This window comes from Condylura cristata, unplaced genomic scaffold (genome assembly GCF_000260355.1).
Source record: "Condylura cristata isolate star-nosed mole 26May11 unplaced genomic scaffold, ConCri1.0 scaffold00032, whole genome shotgun sequence".
NCBI classification, from domain to species: Eukaryota; Metazoa; Chordata; class Mammalia; order Eulipotyphla; family Talpidae; genus Condylura; species Condylura cristata.
Genome location: NW_004567133.1, coordinates 4273900 through 4293513, shown reverse-complemented (window position 1 = coordinate 4293513; position 19614 = coordinate 4273900). Strand labels below are relative to the sequence as shown.

The window sequence follows — 19614 nt, the reverse complement described above, 5'->3', positions numbered from 1 at the left end:
TCTAAAAACCTTTGGGCTTGCTGGCCAAACCACAATTTAATGAAACCAGAAACTTGTAGTAAATTCCTTTTTTTGGCCTGCTTTTATCTACTCTGTGATGATAGCCTTGCTGATGCAGTGATCAAACACATATACACAAAGGTGCTCCTCCACTGGGGTCGATGAGGATACTCCAGTAGACAGGGAAGAGGCAGGCCCCCCCAGCTAGCAACCCAGCTGCCAGAATTCTCTCCCAGAGAGCAGTAATTCTTTCCGTGACTCCGCAGATAAGGTGTCCTTTGAGAAGCAGTTACCAGTGTCCATGACCACAGCTGAGCTTGAATCTCTGCTGAAGTCCTTAGGGGCCAGTGAGACCAGGACATGGCCATAATCAAGGCTGCTCTGTAGCTACTTTGCTATTCATTTATATTTGCAACTTTTAACATTCTCAGTCCCACAGCATCAAACTTTGTTTGATTATGATGAAAGTAACTTAAGTTTGGGTACAGTAATTTCTCAACTAAAATTATAACCAGCTCCTTTTCTAATTGTGCACACACCATGTGTGGGTACAATGGGGCCAGGGGGCTCCCCCTGCTGAGGGCACAGGGTGTAGGGCCAGACCTTGGGGGTCTCTGAACAGGCCCCTCTTGGGACCTCCAACTTGGTGGAGGTGGGTTTCTCTGCTGTTTCACATGCAAAACGGGAACAGCATGCCTACTTTGTAGAAATACTGCAATATTAACAGATGACATACAGTAAACAGATCTTTGTTAAACATTGCCAAAAAATGTAAAATTTTACCCTAAAAACTAACTAGTCTAACAAACAATTTACACCCATATTTTTCTACTAAAATCAGAAACCACACAAGGAAACAATGCCAAAATCACATTCAGTATTTTTATTTCATTTTTTTTAGCAATTTACATATCTTCTCACCTTTTCCTTTAAGTTAGTGTGACAATTTTCCATAATTAACTACTTAAAGAGAAGCTTTGGTCAAGAATGGAATGAAAAAGCACAAACAAGAAACAAAACAAAATCCAAATCACTGCTGCTTTTAAAAAAACCAACACTTACACCAATTATATTCAAACAAAACACACAAACATTATTCGCGAGATATGTCTTCAGTGTTTCCTTGTGGCTGGTCTGCTCACCATCATGCAAATGGTGGGCCGCTGTCAGTGACGGCTGTCAGTTTGTTACGCTGATCCCGAGGCTCACTCAGCTTCACATTATCCGAAGGCCCTGGATAGAAGACTCTAAGGTCTTGAAAATGGAGGGGAGAACACCCATCGTTACTGAGGACCGTCCACTCTAGGGTTTCCCCTTGCACTATACTATGCCCCCTCCTCCTGGGCTTAAGTGCAGACCCAACACCCCCCAAACCTGGCTCTCCTCCCTTCCCTGAGACTTGCTGTCCCAGGGCGCGGCCCCGTAGGTTATCCAGAACAGGTGGCCCTGCAGGCCCTGTGCTCCTTTGTCCCTCGCCCATACTCCTGTTTTGGGCACATTCTTCCTAGCTGTATCCCTTGTCCTTACTAATGAGAGCCATCTGTGCATGTCCCTTGCCCTTCTAGGTCCTGATGGCAGGCTCCTATTTTTTTGAAGTCACACAGCAGAGTCTAGTGCAAAACATAAAACAGGTGCTCAACAGGGTATGGATTAGAGAAAAAGGCACTGGGGGTTTCAAGTCTGTACATCCACAGAAGGGAAGAGAGGGGTTTGATCTGAAAGATCAACAAATGAGGGGAGTACTAGCTGCTAGTGGAGCAATTACACAAGACATAAAGCAGATGAAGGGGTAAAGCAGGAACACAGCACAGAAGACTGTTTCCCCAAAGAGTTAAACCCAGACTTGGGTCCAACATAGTCTGCTACAAAAAACAATTTGAGTTTTCTTCAATCAGTAAACAGGCATCTAGAAGTATGAATTCAGATTCATTGAGAAAGTGTGACTTTTCCTGTTAATTTTAGTGTTTGTTATTTTTTTAAGATTTATTTTATTTATTTATGCATACAAGAACTGGGGTCTAGGTCAGAGATGGTGTGTGTGTGTGTGTGTGTGTGTACACGTACGTACGTACATATGTGTGTGTGAGAGAGAAGGGATTCACCAGACAGAATGGGGAGCTGAACAGGCAGATCTACTGAAGTACATTGCTGAGGGGAGCAGCAGGTGAGACAGGACAGGAGAGGTCTGCTGCACTATGTGGGCCAAGGACCAAACTCATGCTGCAGAGGCTAGGATAGCTTGATAGCACAGAGACTAACCCCTGCACAAACAGGGAGGCCTCAGTGACTTTAGGTTTTAAAAACAACTACTTTAATGGCCTATGTTTTTAATGTGCACTGGGTCTAACACTTAGTTCTGAGAAGTGAGAAACATTCTTCTCACAGGGAGAGTTTTGATACCAAGATGTATTCTAAAAGGTAGAAAATACCTTAAAATCCCAAATTGTCATGGCTCCATCGATGCCAGTAGTGCAAAATTTGCGACAGTCTTGCTTGTCCACCTCATAAATAGACACTTGACTGAAACAAACAAACAAACAAACAAGGGACTGTAAGTGGCAGAAGTGAGCCCAACCTTCCTGTCTAATAATGCAAGGTCATTTTAAGGAAATGAACTGTCCATCAACTCTCAAATATTACATTGTTCTTCAATATTAGGCCATGGCAATCTGACCCAGGATAATAATATGCAGATGCATATTATTGGATGTCCAACAAAGGTAAAACTGACAAAAGGTGATTGCTAGGAGCCTGCATTAGAAGACTGTTGTGGAGAACCAGGACCAGCAGGCCACACAGCGAGGACACTGGGCAGCAGGGCGTGTGTAGCACCACAGCCATGACTGAAATGAACAATTTTTTTAAACTAAAGGCATGATAAAGCATGACTGAAATCCAGTGGCTCAATACAAAAAAAAAAAAAAAAGAAACAACCTTCCAAGACAGCAGAAGTCTAAGGCCAAGTGTGCTCTCTGCATTGAATGTTATAAACGTTAGCAACAGTCAAGACATGCCACACCAAGCAAAGAGAGAAAAAGACAATGAAACAACCCTTCTTAGTATACCTGAGAAACTTTGAAGAAAATCAATTCCATACCTCAGACAGTATTTCTTTCTACTTTGAAATATCTAGAGCCATCTTCTGATGGCAAATTGTAGCCAGTTGCCTGTTTCTCTATAGCCTGTGAACTAAGAATAGCTTTTCCAATTTTAAATGGGTGGAAAACATTTCAAAGATTATTACTTCATGACGTGAAAATCAAAACTCCACAAAGCTTTACTGAAATAAGTACATGTTCCCTTATGTACATAATATCCATGGCTGCTTTTGTGCTGAAAGCGCTAAACTGAGTAGCTGTGATAAAGAGTGTACAGCACCTCAGAGCCTAAATTATTTACTATCTGGTTCCTTGCAGGAAAAGCTGGCCAAGTCTTCAATAAAGAAAAATAAATAAATAAACAAACTGGATAAACCAAGGAGGGAAAAAGCTGGCTGACTCTTTCCTCTAGAACAATGAGAATTTAAGTGTTTGCAAATAAAAGTAAACATGCCAATCTGCAAGGGTCTGTCATTTTATTTTTAACTTAAAAGCCTCAAAAAAGCAATGAGAGCTCTTTCCTTTCTGATACAGAATCTGCAGAGAAACTGAAGAAAAGTCACAAGAACTTTCAAAGTCATTCAAGAGTAGATAGGAAGTAGTTCAGCTATGCCTTCAAATTATTATTCAAGAGTACAGACATTTTCAACCTACTTTATGACCAGCAGCCCTTCCCACTGAGCATGAAGAAAAGCACAACCTGCGTTTAATAATTCTTTCAGAGAGAAAGTTGAGAGGTTTCCTTTACTCCTGCCATTATATCACCACAGTGAAAGCATCTCATCACAAAAGATCTAGCAGAAAAGAGAAAATCCTATGGCATGGAAAAATCCTGAACACAATGACTTCAAATGTCAAGAATATACTGCATTTCTCCTCTAGATTAAAAAAAAAATATCAAGCTTTAGTGCGAAACAGTTTTACTGTTTACATAATTACACGTGCCTAATTTTGAAGTCAAGAAACTCCTCAGCTTTGTCATAATGATGCTAAGAAATTGTTCCTCTAAGTGATCTTACTTATATTTGTTACTTGAAATCCATGGTTGAAATGATAGCTAGAATTACCTTTCCAAACAGGATGTAACTATACTTCTTGTCATGTGTTCACTATCAGAGGAATATGACATTGGAAAAGTTTCCATTTTGTTCTTGATCAAGTTTCTGAGGATGCAAGCCCCAGGAAGAGGTTACACTGAGACCACACCAGCTCCCAAGTCCACAGAAAATCTGCATTCCTTCTGTGTGAAGCTTTGTATTATCTGCACCCCAAAAGACAGAATGACTAGTTGGGGTGGTTCACAATTATTATTAGTTGGAAAGAAGAGCCCACAGTTGGCAATCTACAGATTTTTCACAGCTCTGGTTCCTGAAGGGACATCTGGGCCCACAGTGTACAAAGAGGGGAAGAAGGGCTTCTCGGTCACTTCTCTACCAATCATCAGGGTCCTGGCTATAGGTGGCATCTAGGGAATTAGAACCCAGTCCAGGGGACTCCAGTGGCAGGGTGGCGCCTACGTGATGCTATTCTGGTGCAGCGTCTCCAAGGCTGTATTGCGGTCCTCAGTTGTGGCCCTCTTGTCCATGTTGCGGAAGCGTTCCATGGCAGACATGTTACGTTGGATGCTCTGTTTTGGAATGTCTAGCTTGGAGACGAATGTCAAGCAGCCACGGTCATCATAATTAAAGAGCATTGGACAGCAATCATGGCCCTGAAATAAGATTATCAGTCAGCCCCTGCAGGGTATCTGCTGGCCCATCACCCCTTAGCAGCCTGTCCCCACTACAGGCATCTCTTACTCTGAGAGGCTATTTCTTCTCAAAGGCTGTTCTACTTTGTGCCAGGGCATAAAGTCATAGAGCACACATTGTTTTTGTTCTAGAGAATTAAATACAGTTTACCACAAGGAAAGATGAAGAGAAATACTTACAGCAGCCACAACGCTGTTCTCCGAGACAAATGATACGCTCAGGAGGGGCAGGAACTCTGTTTTCAGAGTTGAGACCCTAAACACAAGAACACTTGTTTAACAGAGGTGGCATGACCATACAGCTTCTTACTTACTAGGCATAGCAGATGACAAAGGACCCATTCTCACAGAGAATCTGGCAGTAGAAACCAATACAATGCTAAAAGGAGGCCTATGTCCTATATTTTCAGGAATCTCAAGCATAAGACAGCCCTGAGGTGACCTGCAAATCAAAGGCACCTGGCTCCCTGGAGCCCCACCCACCCAAAGTCCTCCCATTCATGAGAAACTGGTCTACAGCATGGGCCCCAGTGGGTCTCTGTTCTTTCCCATCTCTATCCTTGTTCCAAGCCTCTCCTTTGAAGTTTAGCTCTAATTTGATCACTTTCATGACATTTTCCTGAATCACTTCAGCTTAAAGAGCTTCTCATTTCTCTGCCCAACCACAGTTCTTATATTCACTGTTGCTGAGGATTAAATGTCTCTCCTTACCTGTGCTCACAGTAGGTCTTTAGCAGCAGAGTGGAATGCCACATTTATTAACAGAATACTACCTATTTTCTTCCCTCTGCCAGGTATTTGTACTGTGTTAAGAGTTAGGGCCATTAAGATGAATAAGCAAGACAATTTTAGCCAGTCAGGCACTCACACTCTAGTGGGCTGTGTGTGTATGTGTGCACATATGTATGCTTAGTGGTTGTCTGCCACAGCACCTGGACAAGAGGTCACAAAGATAGGGCAGGCAAACACACTCAGTGATTAATTATGATCCCATAATTTTATGTAAAAGGTAATGCATTTTATTTTTTTTAAAGATTTTATTTGTACATACAGAACTGGGGTACAGGCCAGAGGCTCAGGGGCGGTGAGAGGATTCACCAGAGACAGAGTGGGGAGCAGAACAGGCAGATCAACGAAGTACACTGCTGAGGGGAGCAGCGGGCGGGTCAGGAGAGGTCTGCCGCGCCATGTGGTCACCTCCGGACAGGCGGGAATTGAACTCATGAGGAAGCGGCTTTAGATTCTCAGTGCTGTGCTTTAACCCGCTGCGCCACCAGGGAGGGCCGGTAATGCATTTTTTAAATTAACTGTGTTTCAGGATATCCCCTTCCTTCCCCCAATAATTTGGTACTGGATTAAAAGCCTAACACCTCTTCTTAACTCTCTAGGTATTACTGTAACACCCCTGGCTCTTATTATATGAAATATTTATGTTTGAAGATAAAGATGGAGGACATAATATGACATGCAGGACTGGAAAAGCCAAATATAAATAAATATGAGAGTAGACATGTTAAAAGCTTATTATGCACTGCAGTAAAATCAATATGACATCAAAATATTGAATGACAATAGGCAAATGACTGTAAAATATACACCATAATCCCATTTTTTGTTGAAGATGAAAAAGATTTATGTATATTGAGAGAAATCTAAAAACTATCATTTATGATGGAGAGAGGTTTAAAAAAGCATAAAAAATTGAAAACAATCTAGTAAGGAAAGTACTGTTCTCTCTGAAATGTCACTTGCTCAGCACTGCAATAAAAAGCATCAGATGGATTCTTGGCACACAAATGTTAAGTTAGTTTTACTTTAAAGGTAGGTTACTTTTAGCTGCTAAAGGAAAAGGTCACAAGGAAAAAAAAACAAGATTCGTAAGAGAAAGATTCCAAAAAAAAAATGAAGCTGGACCACGTACTCACACCATGCACAAAAACCGACTCAAAATGCATTAAAGAGGCCCTTCCTGGTGGCGCAGGGGTTAGGACGCAGCACTGCAAGCGAACCTCAGCAGCTTCAGTGCGAGCTTGATCTCCCGCTGGAGAAGTGATCCACAAGGCGTGGCAGACCTCTCCTGACTTGCCCGCTGCTCCCCTCAGCAGTGTACTTCATTTATCTGCCTGTTCTGCTCCGCACTATGTCTCTGGTGAATCCTCTCACTGCCCCTGAACCTGTGGCTTGTACCCCAGTTCTATATGCATACATAAATAAATCTTAAAAAAAAGAAAAAAAGTTAAACTTATAAAAAAATGGATTAAAGAATAAGGGACTGAACAAAAAGTACAAGGAGCTGATGAAACTTGACAATACAAAGTGAACAAGCCAGTCAAAAAATGGGCAGAAGAGCTAAAAAGACACTTTTTCAAAGAAATGTAAATGGCCAACAGGCATATGAAAAAATGTTCACATTCACCTTGCAATCAGGGAAAAGGGAAATGCAAATCAAAACCATAATGAAGTACCATCTCACACTAGATTTGAGAATGGCATATATTAAAAAAACTAGCAACCAAAATTTTGGCAAGGATATGGAGAAAAAGAAACTCCCATACTACTGGTGGGAATGCAAACTGGTTCAACCACTATGGAAAGCTAAAAGTGAGTGTCCATGTGATCTACTCCTAGGTATTTACCCAAAGGACACAAAAACATTTTTCAAAAGGTCACCTGCACCCCTATGTTTACTGCAGCATAAGTAAATTATAGAAGCAACCCAGATGCCCAAAAATAGATGACTGGATCAAGAAAATGTGATACACATAGACAATGGAATATTACTCAGTAATCAAAAAAGACAAACTCAGCTATTTGCGGCAACATAGACAGAGCTGGAAGGGATCATACTCAGTGAAATAAGCCAGAGAGGAAAAAAAATACTGGATGGCTTCACTTTTTTTTTTTTTAATAACAGTTTATTTTTACATCAATTTTTTTTTTGTACATTTTTTTTCCCCACCTCAATTGTAATGCCCACGGGTTTCCCATCACCAAGTCACCCGTGTGCCATCACCATAATCCCGTGTACTTCCCTCCCTACCCCCCTGTTTTTGACCCCATTCCCCATTCCACCCCCACAAAATGTCTCTGGTATATGGTTGTTCATTATTCTTGTTATTTTCTCGCCTGGTCCATTATACTCCTGCTATGAGTGAAATGGATGGCTTCACTTTTAGGAGGAATGTAAAGGATCAGGAAAAAATAGTAATAATAATAAAGTAAAAATCAAAATCAACAGGCAACTATAAACCAGACATTCTGCAGAGGGAGAGGAAGCAGGATCAAAACAGGGGTGGGGAGAGCACAAGGGACTATGGTGATAGTAGAGGAGTAAATTGGTGGTAGGAATTCCACTGGGACTACAACAGATGAAAAAGCAAACACTGTACAAAAATGAAGAATGAGGGCCCTCTCTGGTGGCGCAATAGGTTAAAACACAGCACTGAGAAGAGAGCCGCTTCATGAGTTCGATCCCCAGCTCAGGAGGTGACCTACATGGTACAAGACCTCTCCTATCTTACTTGCTGCTCCCATCAGCAGTGCACTTTGTCAATCTGCCTGTTCTGTTCCCCGCTCTGTCTCTGGTGAAGCCTCTCACTGTCCTGTACCTCTGGTCTTACCCCAGGTCTGTATGCAGAAATAAGTAATTTTTTTTAATGAAGACTGATGTAAGAAAAAAAAAATTGCTTCTGGAGGTGCCTCCTTGATGGTGAAAGGGGTTAATAAGTCTCAGTACTCTGAAGCTACCAGCAGCCACTGCAACATGAGTTTGATCCCTGACCAGGGAGCTAACCCACATGACACAGCAGACCTCTTCTGTCTCACCTATTGCTTCCCATAGCAGTTTATTTCAGTAGATCTGCCTGTTCTGTTCTCCATTCTGTCTCTGGTGAATCCTTTTACTACCTGCACCTCTGGCCTACACCCCAGCTCTTGTATGCATAAATAAAGTAAATCTTATAAAAAAAAAAAAAAAAAGGGATTGTTTCCGGAAATGGTATCTCTTTAAAGTTTTCCTAAACGGACAATCTAAATGTGTGTAGGTATAAAGGCCACCTTGCAGTTCTGAGTGAGGATTTTAAACTTGCATCCTACAATTAAACCCCAGGAAAGGCAGAGTTAGATCAACTGGTGAAAGATAATACCCCACTCCATAATTCCAAACAAAAAGGCAAATACTCACTGCACATTTTTTGAGGCATCAGCAACAGACACAGTGCTGTCATGGCTGACCCAAGCCAGGCGGCTGCCACTGGCGGAGAAGCTAACCCCATGCACCCAACCACCAGTGCCACTGCCACCGAACTCTGACATCAGCTGACCAAAAGGCATCTTGCTGCCCCAGGGTGTACTGGCTGGCTTTTCATCCACTTCTTTAATGTAGGCAGAAAACACTCTGTGATTTAAGGAGCAAGGAGAGAGAGAAAAATGAAAAAAACAAACAAACCAAAAAAAAAAACCAAAAAAAAAAAAAAACCATATATTTATATACAGAAATCATCACAGGCAGCTACTAAGTCCTACTAAATTCAGATACACAAACCTCTTAAGTCAGGGAATGGTTCCTACAGGAGAATCCAGATAGGTAAACGTTAACCTACAGAGACAGATATTCACGATGGCCAGACTGTCAGGCACTACTCTGGGAGCATAGTTCCAGAGGTAACACAAGAGGTCCTCCCCCCAAATAAATGCACATTTTGGTGGAGGAGTGGCTGTCCCTTCACTCCCTTGCTCATGCATAACCTTGATAGACAGCACTACATTCTTCCCTACTTAACTATTTGCCACCCTGCAACAAACCAGTGCTATTAACCTATTTAAAAAAAAAGAGGGACATTCAATGAGAAAGCCAATGTACATCAGTAAGAAAAAATGGGCAGGTTCTCTGTGCTGTCAGGTAGAGGCCTGGGTTCAACTCAGGCCCACTGTCCCACCCTTGTGTCATATATAGTCTGGGGTGAAGGTTGATCCTGTACATGCTGGTGTCATCAATCTTGTTCTTGAATTCCATGAAGCTATGCATGAGGATGATTTGACCCAGAGTAGGGAAGCAGGATAAAGAACAATAGGGAATCTATGCTTTTAGTTTCCCTTTGGCCCTCCAATATGGTTTCTACTTTGTACACCTCATTTGTACATCTTCTCATCAAAACTGTCTGAAGCTAAAACTCCCTAAACATTTCTCCTTAAAATGACAATAGCAGCAGCAGCTCCACTGGCAGGGCACTGGAGAGGTGAAGGGCACAATCACATATCTATCAGATGATGTGACCTCTGAGACGCTCTGCTTCACATCAGCATCCTGGTGGCCACGCTTTAGTCATGAGAAGCCGGGAGAGAACTGGTTCTCAGCTTGGACTTGAGTGTGTGAATGGAACAGGCTTCAACCCAATGGACCACAAGTCAAGGTAAAGTTTATTTCTGGAAATAATGTTAACAAACCAGACTTTCAGACACAATCTGATAAGTCAGATGGTGAGGGTAAGTAGCACTTAGTTCCATCTCTAAAGGAGCTAGAATGACTCTGGAAAACACATCACAAACAACAAGACTCCTGAATATGAAAACAATCTACAGACTGTCCACGTATCTTAACCATTACTCTGGTTCTTAAGTAGAAAAACCAATCTTTTTTTTGGAGTGCTCTCCAAAATCCCCCAAACATCTTCCAAAAAGCAAAACAAAATAACAAAACCTTTGAGGATTCTTGGATACAAATCACTAGCCAGCACAAGCCACGTTTTCTGGAAACTCTGTACATGGCCTACTGAAAAGTGCATCCTAGCCTTCACTTACCAGAGAGTCAATATGAAAAAAAGGCATTTATTTGATTTTCTTTTGACTATGGGGGGAAAAAGCTTCTAGCTAAAAAAAAAACTTTAAAAAAGCAATTACATGGCATGATCCTTAAAGCTCTCAGCAAAATAGCTGTGTTTCTTTTAGTCTCATGCTAATAAAAAATCAAACGCTTTAAATGAAAAGGAAAGGCACAATAGCAGCTCAGCAGTACACTGTTCAGTTCTGGTTTCATTCTAGAATCTGCTGAGTTTGCTGTCTCAGTTGCAAAACAAGAAATAACACCATGGTCAAGGGAGTGGGGACACTGCACCTTCACCCACACCATAGGTGTTCAACTTAGGAAGAACACCCTGGCCCCCACCCTGCATCTGCCTTCTCTGTACTGCCAAGTGCATGTCTGTCTCCCTTAGCAATTCATGTTCTTGCATTAGTAGCTCCTTTTCTAAATCACAAACTCCTTTCATATCTGAGTCCCCTGTGGTGCCTAACCTAGTGCCTTACAAAGAAAAGGAAACTTATAACTAAGTATCTTTTGAAAAATGAACAGAGGAAAGCTCAAATCTACCAATCCTCATTTGTACCCACCTGCATTTGAAGTCACATGATCCTGCTGCCAGCAAAACATTGTTAGGGTGCCAATCCAAGCTGAGCACTGTGGAGCGAATTGGCTTTTTTATGTGCTTGCTTACCCACCTACAAAAGGAGAAAGTTCATTTTAGCTCATCAGTACATCAAGCAATAGTCCCCAAATAACTACAAATGTGCCAGAAGAAAATGTCCAGTCATGGTTCTTACGCAGCTATAGGTCTCCAGTCAGAGAAAAGGCTTTCTAAAAAAATTTTATAATAGTTTATTTTTACATATTTTTGTGTATTTTCCCATCTCAGTTGTAATCCCCTTGGGTTTCCCATCATGAAATCACCCATGTGCCATTACCATAGTCCAGTGCACTTCCCTCCTCACTCTGTTTTTGATCCCATTCCCCACTTCACCCCCACAAAATGCCTCTGGTATACAGTGGTTCATCATTGTTATTTTCTCGCCTGTTCCGTTATACTCCTGCTATGAGAGACAGGGAGTTGATCCACATGGCAAAGCAGACCTCTCCTATCTCACCGGTTGCTTCCCTTATCAGTGTACTGTTCCCCTCGTCAATCTGCCTGTTCTGCTCCCCACTCTGTCTCTAGTGAATCCTCTCACCGACCCTGCATCTCTGGCCCATACCCCAGTACTGTATGCATAAATAAATCTTTTTTAAAAAATGCAATTTCTGCTTGCAAGCTACTATTTAAAAACCAATCATGTTCTGGTTTTTGATAGCTGATAAATTTCATACTGAACAAAAAAAGCATTCAACCAGTGCCTCAAGAAGTCACCAGGAACACTGCAATGCAAATGTATAGCTCCAGAGAAATGAAGTCTTCAGAAGTTGCTTACCAGTCATTTTCAGACTCGAAGTAACAAACAGAAATGAGTCGTGCTCCACTTCCCACAGCAAATTTGTTCTCCAATGGGGACCACTTGACAAACGTTGCAGCACGATTAATTCTCAAAATCACCAGGGTTGGCTTCCAGACACCATCTTTCTGACTCCAGACATAGGCATTGCGGTCTGCCCCGCAAGTGACAATGCGGTCACTCTTGGGAGCCCAGTCAATACCTGCAAGTAAGATGAGCTTGTAAGCAAGTAAAATGATACGGTGCAGGGTGGGCTCTGGCACAGAAAACAAAGACTGTAAGTCAACATTTGCATTAGTCATAGATCTGAGTGATCATGAATTATGAAGACTTTCTTCATTCATTCACCTTACAGGAATTGTCAGTTCAATTATTTGTACCATTAAAAGGAAAAAAAAATGGGTGTATATTTTAGTGACGTATATTTTTATTTTAAATCCATTCATTACAAGATAGATTTGCAGTCTTATTTACAAGACTTTAAATTCTATCTTTATTTTTAAAAAATGTATCTTTTATTTATTTATGCATACAAGAATTGGTGTTTAGGCCAGAGGCTGGGGGGGGGGGGCAACAGGGAGGAGTTAAAGGATTCACCAGACACAGAGTGGGGAGCAGAACAGTTGGATGTATTGAAATACACTGCTAAGGGGAGCAGCAGGTGAAACAGGAGAGGTTTGCTCTGTCATGTGGGTTATAGCTCCTTGGCTGGGGATCAAACTCATGCCTTTGTGGTTGGCAAATAGCTTGACAGTGCTGAGACTAACTCCTGCACCACCAGGGAGGCCCTAAATTCTTTCTTTCTTTTTTTTTTTAAGATTTATTTATGCATAGAGAACTGGAGGTGCTGGGACAGTGAGAGGATTCACCAGAGACAGAGTGGGGAGCAGAACAGGCAGACTGATAAAGTACAATGCTGAGGGGAGAAGTGGCCAAGACAGAGAAGTCTGCCATGCAGTGTGGGTCAACAGCTTGGCTGGGGATTGAACTCCTGCTGAAATGGCTGCAATTAGCTTCATGATGCTGTGCTTTAACCCGCTGCACCACCAGGGAGGGCCCCATAAATACTATCTTTAATTACTAAAGCAATAGCCACACTTTGTTATGAAGCATCACAAAGGGACATGCAGAAAGTGAATCAAGCCCTGCTCCCATTCTTTTTTTTTTTTTTTAAGATTTATTTATTTATGCAGACAAGAACTGGGGTACAGGCATAGATGTGGGGGAGGGGTGAGAGGCTTTACCAGAGACAGAGCAGCGAGCAGAACAGGTGGATGGACTTAAATACACTGCTGAGGGGAGCAGTGAGAAAGACAGGAGAGGTCTGCTGTGCCATGTGGGTCACCTCTGGGATTGGGAATAGAACTAATGCTGCAGTGGCTGCAGACAGCCGCATAGTGTTGTGCTTTAACCCCTTGTATCCCAGGGAGGCCCCCCCTTTTAAAATAATATTTTATTTTTACATCATTTTGTGCATTTTTCCTCTCAGTTGTAATCCCCGTGGGCTTCCCATCACCAAATCACCCATGTACCATCACCATAGTCCAGTGCATTTCCCTCCCCCCACTGTTTTTAATTCCATCCCCCACTCCAACCCCATAAAATATCTCTGGTATATAGTTGTTCATTATCATTATTATTATTTTCTTGCCTGGTCCATTATACTTCTGCTATGAGTGAAACCATCCTGTATTTTCTCTTTCTGGCTAATTTCACTAAGCATGATCCCTTCCAGCTCCATCCATGATGCTGCAAAAGGCATTTTTTTTTTTTGGTTGCTGAATAATATTCTATTGTGTACATACACCACATCTTTTTAATCCAGTCATCCATTTGTGGGCATCTGGGTTGTTTCCATGGCTTTCCAATTGTAAATAAAGCAGCAATAAACATGGGGGTGCAGGTATCTTTTTGGATCAGTGTTTTTGTGTCTTTTGGGTAGATAGCTAGGAGTGGGATTGTTGGGTCATATGGAAGCTCCATGTTTAGCAGTTTGAGGAACCTCCAAACAGTTTCCCATAGTGGTTGTACTAGTTTTCATTCCCACGAGCAGTGCAGGAGAGTTCCTTTTTCTCCACATCCCCAGGGAGGTCCTTTTTATGACCATCTAATTCATAAAACTTGAAAGCAAATCTTTGAGAAACTTTTATGGTGAGCAGACCCTCTGCTGGTGTTCGGGTCTTTATGTGAGTTTCTTCTTGTAGGTGTGGACAGGACCTGTAAATTCTACCAACAGGATGCTTAAAATGATCAGATATGATTAGTAAATGAGAGTACATAAGAGTATAGCCCTCCACTCCTACAACCAACATGTTCTTTCTCTGTTGCAGGCCTTGAAGCAGCTAGTGCCACGACTCTTACAGCTAAAAGGAAATAAAATCAACCACCAATAACCTGAGGGAAGCTTGCAAGTAGGTCGTTCCTTGGTTGACACCTTAATTATAGCTTATGAGGCCCTGAGAAGAGATACTAGACAAGTCAGGTCCAGACTCTCGACTCAGAGAAACCGAAAGATAATAAATGTATTTTGGTTTAAGCTGTTAAGTTTGCAGAATTTATCCCTTCTAATATCCAGACATGGTCTTGTAAAGAGAAAGCTCTGTGATTTTTGGAATGACTTTGACAATGTGATTTTGGCACTCATCCCTTGACAACCACTCATATTAAACATTTAAAACTCCAGATATCCTTACTTAAGCATGAAGTGCTTAAAAAAACAAACAAACAAACAAACAAACAAACAAACAAACAAACAAACAAACACACCAAGATCCTTACTCTAAGAAAAATATAAGGAACTGCTTTCTGCTTGGTTTTATAGTTTTACTCTTTCATTTGAATAAAGAAGCTATAAAATCATGTCTTAGCCTCAAAATCTTAGACCACACTAGCTATACTCTTGTAAGACATTTAGTTGTTATATATAAAAAAGAAAGAAAGAAAGGGGTTCTCCCTGGTGGTGCAATGGGTTAAAGCACAGCACTATAAAGCTAGATAGAGTTCAATCCCCGGCCAGGGAGCTGACCCACATGGCATGGTAAACCTTTCCGTCCTGCCTACTGTCCCCCTCAGCAGTGGATTTCAGTCAATCAGCCTGTTCCAATCCCCATTCTGCCTCTAGTGAATCCTCTTACCCTCTAAAACCTCTGGACTGTACCTTAGTTCTTGTATGCACAAATAAATCTTTAAAAAAAAAACCCAAATATTCAGTAGAGACAAATTTTCATCTCTTCCTAATAATTTTTTTTCCTGCCATCAGAAGATTTTAATGCAAAAGGGAAATCAAGCAGTTATTCTATCTTTCCTTTATTAACTATACCTCAGGGTAACCAAATAGGAGAAAATTTCTCTTTTATAAATGTATTCTAGCTAATGGAGAAGAAATGATAGATTTAGAGTATTACCACACTGCAACTATGACTCACTTAATGGATCTGGTCACTGGTCGTCAACAATGACAGTGGTCAACATCAAAGAAAAACAATAGCTATTATGTGTCTCCTTGATAAAAGAACTTAATAGCACCGAACTTCAACTAGCAATTTTATAGAAAATATAGAGAACATAGGAATATATATAACACAATGGCCTGCAATCAGGAAAATCCAGGCCTTGTGAAACAGTATAGGCCAAATAACCCGATTTCTTAATTTTCCTAACAATTACAGAGGAAAAAAAAGAAGGAATTGTATAATCAGAATGGGAACAAAAAGACTTAAAAAGAGATCTGAACCAGTCAGGTGTATACTGATTCAGATCCCAATTAACACAGGGTTATAGGGCCTCCCTAGTACTGCAGGGATTGAAGTCTCAGTGCTATTAAGTTATCATCAGGCCACTGTGGCATGGCTTGGATCCTGGCCATGGAGTTGGCCCACAAGGCACAGCAGACCACTTGTTTCTCCGGCTGCTCCCCTTGGTAGTAGATTTTGGTGGATCCGCCTGTTCTGCTCCCCACTCTGTCTATGATAAAGATTCAAACCCTGTACCTCTGGCGTACACTCCAGTTCTTGTATGCATAAATAAATCTTTAAAAGATAATAACAGTGACTCTGATATTAAAAAAAAATTACTGAATTATCAAAAAGTCCTCATATTTTAGAGATAAACTGAAATAGAACAATGGTGGGGTATACTTCAAAACAGTACAGGAAAGGGTAGAAAGGGAGTTGAGAACAAGACTGAGTGTGAGTTTGTAGTGTTGAATCAGGGTGGCGGATTATAGAGGGGCTCACTACACTATTTTTCTTGTCTGTTTAACCTGTCCACACTAAAATGTCTTTTCAAAGGAGACAGTGATTAACCTTTAATACAAAAGAATACTCAGGGGAAAAAAAACAAAAACAGAACTCTGATACCCCTTGGATATTTGCCATATTCTTTCCTTTTCTCTGCAGTACTGACAAGTCTTTTCTTCTAAGAAGGCTTCAGAAGATACTTTTTTCCCCTGCCATTACCACCTTTCTGAGAAAATAAGTTCTATCCTTGGTCTTCTGTCAGTTATATTTAGATGTTTCCAATAACAGTTTTTCAAATCTTAAAAAAAAAAGTCATTTGAACATTTTGACAGAAAACAGGCCCCAGATCAAATGATTCCAAAAGGGAAACGGGGTGGAAAAGGGCGCATCATATCATATTTGAGGTTATTTTTTGGGTCTTTCATCTTAGCCCTTTCTCATTAAAAGTATTTCCTAATGTTTAAATTCCAATTTAACATATGAGTGTTCTTATTTTTAGATTGTAAGGCCACTTGCAAAGCACTTAAAATAGGCCAAGTCTAATAGAAACAAGGCCGTGGGAAAGTATAGAAACAAAAATAGAAATTAGTTCTTTGGCACTGGCTCTGTAAGTCAGTCAGTTGGTTCCCAGTGCTCACTAACACCCCACACAAATCACTGGCAAAAACAACAAAGAATGGTGACAAGATTTTGCTGGGAATCAATATAAAGGGTGCAGGAGGTCAAAATAGGCTATATTTTTTTCCCTCTGATTTAGGAAAAAGACATTTTAATATTAATCGGTGTGTTAGGGGAGTAGAGGTAAAATTTCAGAGTCCCCAAAAAAGTCATTATTGGTGCTTCTGTTGCCCAGTTAAGTCACTGAGGAGAGAGAAAAATCCAACACTGCAGTGTGAAATTTGTAACCAAAAAGTTATGGAGAGTAAGTTTTGATGTTCTAAGTCAAAATGTTTAAAGCAAGAATTTGAGTCAACTCTGCCAGAAAATAGAAGAAAAAACTATAAGAGTAATGATCAAGGAAAAGAGTGCTTTCTGAGCAGAATAAGTGAGTATCTATTCTTAAAAATAGCCAGATGTATATTATAAAATTAAAAAAAAAAAAAAGCCGATGTGGGCCCTCCTTAGTGGTGCAGGGATTAAAGTCTCAACGATACCAAGCTATTGTAAGCCACTATGGTGTGAGTTCAATCCACAGCCAGGGAGCTAGCCCACATGACACAGAAGGCCTCTCCTGTCTCACCTGCTGCTCCCCTCAGTAGTGTATTTCAGTAGATCTGACTGTTCTGCCCCCCACTCTGTCTCTGGTGAATCCTTTCACCCCCTGCACCTCTGGCCTACATCCCAGTTCTTGTATGCATAAATAAGATAGAATAAATCTTTTTTAAAAATAGCAGATATTAACCACATAACAATATACTCTCTTGACACCAGGGCTTAAATTCTGAAAAACACTGCAAAAATTCTCTGTTTTAATAAAACCTCTTATTCCTCCTTCTTTATATAATACTTGTTTAATGGAACTCAGTAGTATTCTGCTTGTCACCTCTATTCCATTTATTCATTGATAGCGGTATTCCCTTTCACACATCAGACAGTCTGACAGTAACCAAGTATGTGTAGAAGTAGGAAAATAGTACCTTCAAACAGGATGGGTAGGTTAAAGAAAATATGATGGTGCTAAGCAAAGCTGAAGATGTACATGCCTCAGTGGTGACTACAAGTCACATACATTACAAAGAGATCTGCACAGGGATGCTTGATTTAGCACTTCAATGTAAAAAAAAAAAAAAAAGAACAACAAAAAACAATCTAATAGACCTAAAATGAAGAAAAGAGTAAATGAAAGAATGAAAGAGGTATGAAATGCTAAATAATAGTTCAAAGGAAAAAAATTTGGACATAGCAACATTTATAGAGCTCAGAAACAATGTGGAATGCAAAAGCAAGCTGTAGGAAATTATTTATATGATGCCATTTACACAGCATTTAAAAATATTAGCCAACAGTACTATAGATTGCTTACAAATATAAATACATGTGTGTTTAAGAATGAAAACTGGACTGGGACAATGCCGTACCAATTACAATTACCAAATTACAAACTGCATTCTGGACAAGAGTATGGTGAAAGGAGACTTTACATGATCTGAAATAGTATTTCTTATTGTATCTTCATTTCCTAAGTATTTTGGCACAGAGAAAGGATAGTTAATTCTGGGTTGTGGGGATATGGGTGCTCCTTATGTCACTGTCTTTTTCAAGGATCTTACTCGCCCCCTAAACAAGATGCAGGAAACTTCTGGAAGACACTGTGTTCTTTCATCATTTGGGAACACAGCTTGGCTTACAATCACACAGCTGACATACTGACTAGTTTTCACTTTCAACATCTTATCTCCTACTTCACAAATTTTAGTTCTCAGTATAGGTTCAGTGCTTTCCATTAACACCAGTAGAGCACTGTGTATTAGCTAAGCTAAAAGGTAGTGATTAAAAAATGAGATCACAATTATATTTTCTCAACTTTCATAAATAAAACTCAGGAAATGCTGCATGTCTTTAAATATTATAGCATGGACCTCCATGGTGGCTCCAAGGGTTAAGTCTCAGCACTATGAAGCTATTGGAGGCCACTGCAGCATTAGTTATATCCCCAGCCAGGGAGGTGACCCACATGGAGCAGCAGACCTCTCCTGTCTTGCCTGCTGCTCCCCTCAGCAGTGTATTTCAGTGGATCTTCTTGTTCTGCTTCCTACTGTCTCTGGAGAATCCTCTCACCCCCCACACCTCTGGCCTACATCCCAGCAATTGTATGCATAAATAAATAAACCTTTAAAAAAATGCATTATAGCAAACCTATTTTAGGCTGTTTAGTTAAAAAGAAAAGCACTAAATTTGAAAACACCCTAATAATTAGCTTATGGATATCTACCTGTGATGTGTCCATTATGCTCCTTGAGTTCATGAGCTTTCACCCACTGGCTCCCATTCTTCTTATAGATGTGGACTTCATGATTGTTGGGGCTGAGAGCAATCTCTGAAGAAAAAAGTCGAGTAGTTAACACTCAAAACAGTCAGACACACACACACAGGAAATACTACATCTGGTATTTTAATAACAGATCAAAGAAATAGGAAAGCTGTTTTTAAAAAATGATTCCTGGCCCTCCCTGGTGGCGCAGCGAGTTAAAGCACTGCACTGAGAGGCTAAAGCCATTTCCTCATGAGTTCGATTCCCGCCTGCCCCGGAGGTGACCACATGGCGTGG

The 19614-nt window shown here is 40.8% G+C and overlaps 1 protein-coding gene across 1 annotated transcript in view; it reads right to left on the bottom strand.

Moving 5' to 3' along the window:
• Positions 1 to 868: 868 nt before the first annotated feature.
• The window catches only part of ARPC1A (actin related protein 2/3 complex, subunit 1A, 41kDa), a 26744-nt gene continuing 7998 nt past the window's right edge, over positions 869 to 19614 (bottom strand). Inside the window, exons 3-10 of the mRNA XM_004691946.2 lie at positions 19279 to 19383; positions 12088 to 12310; positions 11236 to 11343; positions 9032 to 9244; positions 5029 to 5104; positions 4616 to 4809; positions 2430 to 2520; positions 869 to 1254 (exon numbers count right to left, since the gene is read on the bottom strand). Of these exons, the coding sequence (XP_004692003.1) occupies positions 1216 to 1254; positions 2430 to 2520; positions 4616 to 4809; positions 5029 to 5104; positions 9032 to 9244; positions 11236 to 11343; positions 12088 to 12310; positions 19279 to 19383 (1049 nt within the window). The 3' untranslated portion in view covers positions 869 to 1215. The remainder of the gene's footprint in view (positions 1255 to 2429; positions 2521 to 4615; positions 4810 to 5028; positions 5105 to 9031; positions 9245 to 11235; positions 11344 to 12087; positions 12311 to 19278; positions 19384 to 19614) is intronic.